This window comes from Juglans regia, chromosome 7 (assembly GCF_001411555.2).
Source record: "Juglans regia cultivar Chandler chromosome 7, Walnut 2.0, whole genome shotgun sequence".
Lineage (NCBI taxonomy): Eukaryota > Viridiplantae > Streptophyta > Magnoliopsida > Fagales > Juglandaceae > Juglans > Juglans regia.
In genome coordinates this window covers 42,617,668-42,621,727 of record NC_049907.1, presented here as the reverse complement: position 1 = coordinate 42,621,727, position 4,060 = coordinate 42,617,668, and the positions used below count along the sequence as shown (strand labels likewise).

Here is a 4,060-nt window from a genome sequence, read left to right as displayed (position 1 = left end):
AATGCTCTTAGAGCACTAGTAGTAAGATAGTCATAGTCAAATTTTGGCCAAAATTTAACTAAATTGCTTACAAACTAACTGCACCTAACTCAACAAATGTGAAACAAATTTGGCCAGCCCAAACGGTTAACCAAATAATTTTTTATGCATAAAAAATTACTTCCCGCTTGCATGAATCGGTAGCATTTGAACCGAACTTAATTGCATACGGTGAACCTGGCACATTTGGCACTGCCTGTCTACCGATAAAAGCAAACCACTCTGCCAAATAAATTAAAGTATGGGCACTACAACCCATAGAAAGGCATGAATAATTATAAAGAAAATTACAAGCATGCAGACCTTGACAACTGAAAATATTCTTCCGCACTTCTGAACAACTTCAGTAAAATATGAATAAATATTTTAATTATAATTAGAATTAAAATAAATAAAAATGTTTAAATAATATTTTAATAGAATAATAATAGATTTAGAAAGTTTATAATTTGATGTTGTTGAAAAATAACTAGTTAAATTTATAAAAGTGAATTTTTTAATTAATATTTTAATAGAATAATAATAAATTTAAAAAATTTATAATTTGATATTATTAAAAAGTGACTAATTAAATTTATAAAAATAAATTTTTTTTACTTTCACCTAATTTATCCAGACAAAAAACTTTAATAAAGAGGATATTTTAGAAATTGGCGCAGGCGACATGTCAGATACAACTTGCTCTAAAAAAAAGAAAAATGATAGTATAACTCAAATACGTCTATCAAATATATCTATTCATATATTTTTATTTATTTTTAATTTTTAAGGTTAAAAATGTTTAAAAAATATTTAAAAAATTCTCAAAAAACTTGGCATCACAACACGACATGCTGGCGTGGAAAGAAACCCTTGATTCTGTTCCCACGCACTTCACCATTCCATCTATAAAAAACTGTCTGAAAATCTAACCAGAAAATATTATCAAAATTCTCAAAAAACTTGGCATCTCGGACCAATATGTCCCAATAAACAAGTAGATTCCTTGATAGAACGAATCTTTAATAATCTTGGACATAAATTAGCACGAGTGCGCACTCTTTTTAACGATTCCAAGCAATTGACAAATCATTTTGGTATGCCAAGAAAAAAAAAAGGGACATCATTTTGCAATGGTATTATGAACCATTAACATGCCAAATCAAAAAAAGTTTAGCAGTATTTTTTGAATAGAAAATACTTTAATTATAAAGGAATTACATAAAAGTAAACGTATAAATTGATGTCGCTTAATATGATACGTCTGATTATAAAGTAGATCTCACGGATTCTATAAAATCACATCAATTTCTAAGTTTATTTTGTATAATCTCTTTGTATCTGTAATATTTCTCTTTCTGAATTAAGCAGCGAGTATGTATTAGAATGACTCGAGATTGAATCATGAACTCTTCCTACGTACCCCGCCAGTAACATCAGATTTTCAGCACAAGATTACAGGTTTTATAAATTTTATTACAAGTATTAAGATAAAATAAAAAATAATTAAAATCTACCTCCTACCTCTTAAGAGATATTGACGACATTTAAAGGATACGTTTGAAGTTAGGTTGGGAACATATGTATATATTCTAAGTGAAACCATACAAAAGATGACAAATACACAACTTTATCTCCACCATTTGACAAACAAGAGTGAACCATTACCACACAGGGAAAAAAAATTAAAAAAAATACCAACGACAAAAGAGATCACCATTATGATATTATCTGATCTACATGAAAAAAGGGACTGGTTCGAAGAAGGAGGAGCTCTCTCTCTGCCAACTATGAAAGAATGGTAATGTCCACTGCCCTTTTTGTCTACTAAACGACGCCACTGCCAATATCAAAGCATTGATAATGCTCGGAAATATCTTTCAAACCGGCCCACTTCTTATGGCCCTGTGCTAACAGACAAGAAAAGAAAGCGACAGCCGAGAAGATTTAGGGGATACTTATCTTACAATCCCAAGGGAAACAAAAGCTCTGCTTTTACTTCTTTTTGGGTAGAAAAAAAAAAAAATCAGTGCTTTAAAGCCATATTCTCTACCTGTTTTTGTTGTCTTACAGCAAATATATAAGCGAAACAAATCGCAACAGAAATTCAAACTCCCTTAATTAATTCTCTCTTCTACTCTACATCATATTATCTTCTGATCATATTCATCTGAAAACTATGGTACTATGAAGTATGAACACTGTGAATCTATGAAACTATTGCCTAGTTTCCTCTAGAAGGGATCGGCCTATGCTCATGTCGTTGACGGAATTCCTCTAGGAGGATCTGAGTCTCACGTCTACCACTACTGCAACAATGCCTATAAGATGCCATCATTCGCTTTGTAGAAGTTTCGAGTTCTCTTATCTCATCCAAAACAATTTGCCTGTTCCTGCACTCTATGCTGCAAAACCCTTGGTCACCCCTGCATCAGTAATGTAAAATCAATCTGTTAGATGAAAAGTTCAATTATAAACTAAATTTCTTTGTTCTTTGGTTTACCCAAACCCAAGCTGGGATACATAAATATATATAGATGTGGTACCTGTACATGTACACATCTTTATCCAGGCTTAGTTTCTTGTTGCATAATTGACATGTTTTCAGAAAGCAAGATTCGGGAGGTTTTGTCCGAAGATGGTGTGATTGAGAGGTGGGTTGGCTTCTGAATGCTGATTTTAGGAAGATATTGGATTCATCTTGAGAAATCTGTATGAGGATTCGCAACCCTACAGCTGATGAATTCTTTTCTGAGCTTTTATGACCTGCATAGCCGGCCTTATTATGCATGTTCTCCTCCTGATTCCTCTCTTTGTCTTCCAACTTGATGAAGGGGCTCTTGAAGCTTAGAACCATTGTTATGCAGAGAGAGGGAGAGAGGGATTTGATGAGAGTTCTGAAGTAAGGAGTGAAGGATATTTAAAGGCATTTTGTCCAGAGTGCACGATAATGTCAGAGGAGAAAATGACATGTTTTACTCCTTTGTAAATTTTGGTTTCTCACGTGCTTTCGCTTTCTGTCTTTGTTTACTCTTTCGGTATTATAATCTCTCTAGTTCTACAGTGTTCTTTCTGCATTGCACGCTTTTCCCGAGTTCATTTATTTATTTTTATTTGGACCCACCGAAAGCATAACCTGTCGTTGGGTCTAAAATTTGATTAGAAACGTGAAAAATGCGTAGTGTCTATATTATAATAAATAATTCTTCTTGTCAGTATATATTTCACATTTTATAAAAAAATAAAGAAAAAATTATTAGAGATGAATAGTGACTTATTCTTGGCAAAACCTTGATTAACCTGTCTTCTTCATCTACACCGTTCGATTATAAACTACGAAGTAAATTCACCATATACACGTGAATATATTTCTAATATTTAACAATTCGTTTAAATGGTTTGGTAAAGACTTAGGCCTAGTTTTGTTTATATCCATCTCAACTCATTTTAATTTATTTTATTTTATTTATTAATTTTAACTTATAAATTTTATTATTATTTATAATCTTCGAATTTAAACCAAACTTTATTTGACTTTTGTTAGTCTTTTTTTTTTTCCCTTAAAAAAGATTTCCCTCATTCCATCTACATTGAATAATCCGACAACATCATGTCATCACTGATAAAATCATGACAATGTCGTCTCGAGTAATTAAAAAACTAAAAAACAGTAAGAACTAAATAACAAAATTAATGAGGAAACGTAGAAGTTGACTTAGGGCTATTTTATTTGTATAGATGAAATTAGATTAAAGTTAAAAAATTAAATAAAATATTATTATAAAATATTTTTTAATATTATTATTATTTTGAAATTTAAAAATATTAAATTATTTATTTTATTTTATGTGAAGATTTAAAAAAGTTATAATGATAAGGTGAGATGAGATGAGATGAAATATTTCATGAAAATAAACGAAACTAATTCATCAGGAGATTTATCATGATTCTATTAATGTGAACGTAGTGTCGCCGTTTGGATTATGAGTAATATTAAATATAATATTAAAATGTATTATTATTGTGTACTCTATTTAAAAAA

General features: G+C 30.5%; 1 protein-coding gene across 1 annotated transcript; it reads right to left on the bottom strand.

Moving 5' to 3' along the window:
* Positions 1-1,556: 1,556 nt before the first annotated feature.
* LOC108982870 (FCS-Like Zinc finger 17-like) lies at positions 1,557-2,902 on the bottom strand. Its single transcript, XM_018954337.2, has 2 exons — positions 2,565-2,902; positions 1,557-2,444 (listed from the first exon to the last, which is right to left on the bottom strand). Exons 1-2 carry the CDS (start codon positions 2,873-2,875, stop codon positions 2,243-2,245), a joined length of 513 nt encoding a protein of 170 aa, XP_018809882.2. The 5' UTR covers positions 2,876-2,902; the 3' UTR covers positions 1,557-2,242.
* Positions 2,903-4,060: the final 1,158 nt, after the last annotated feature.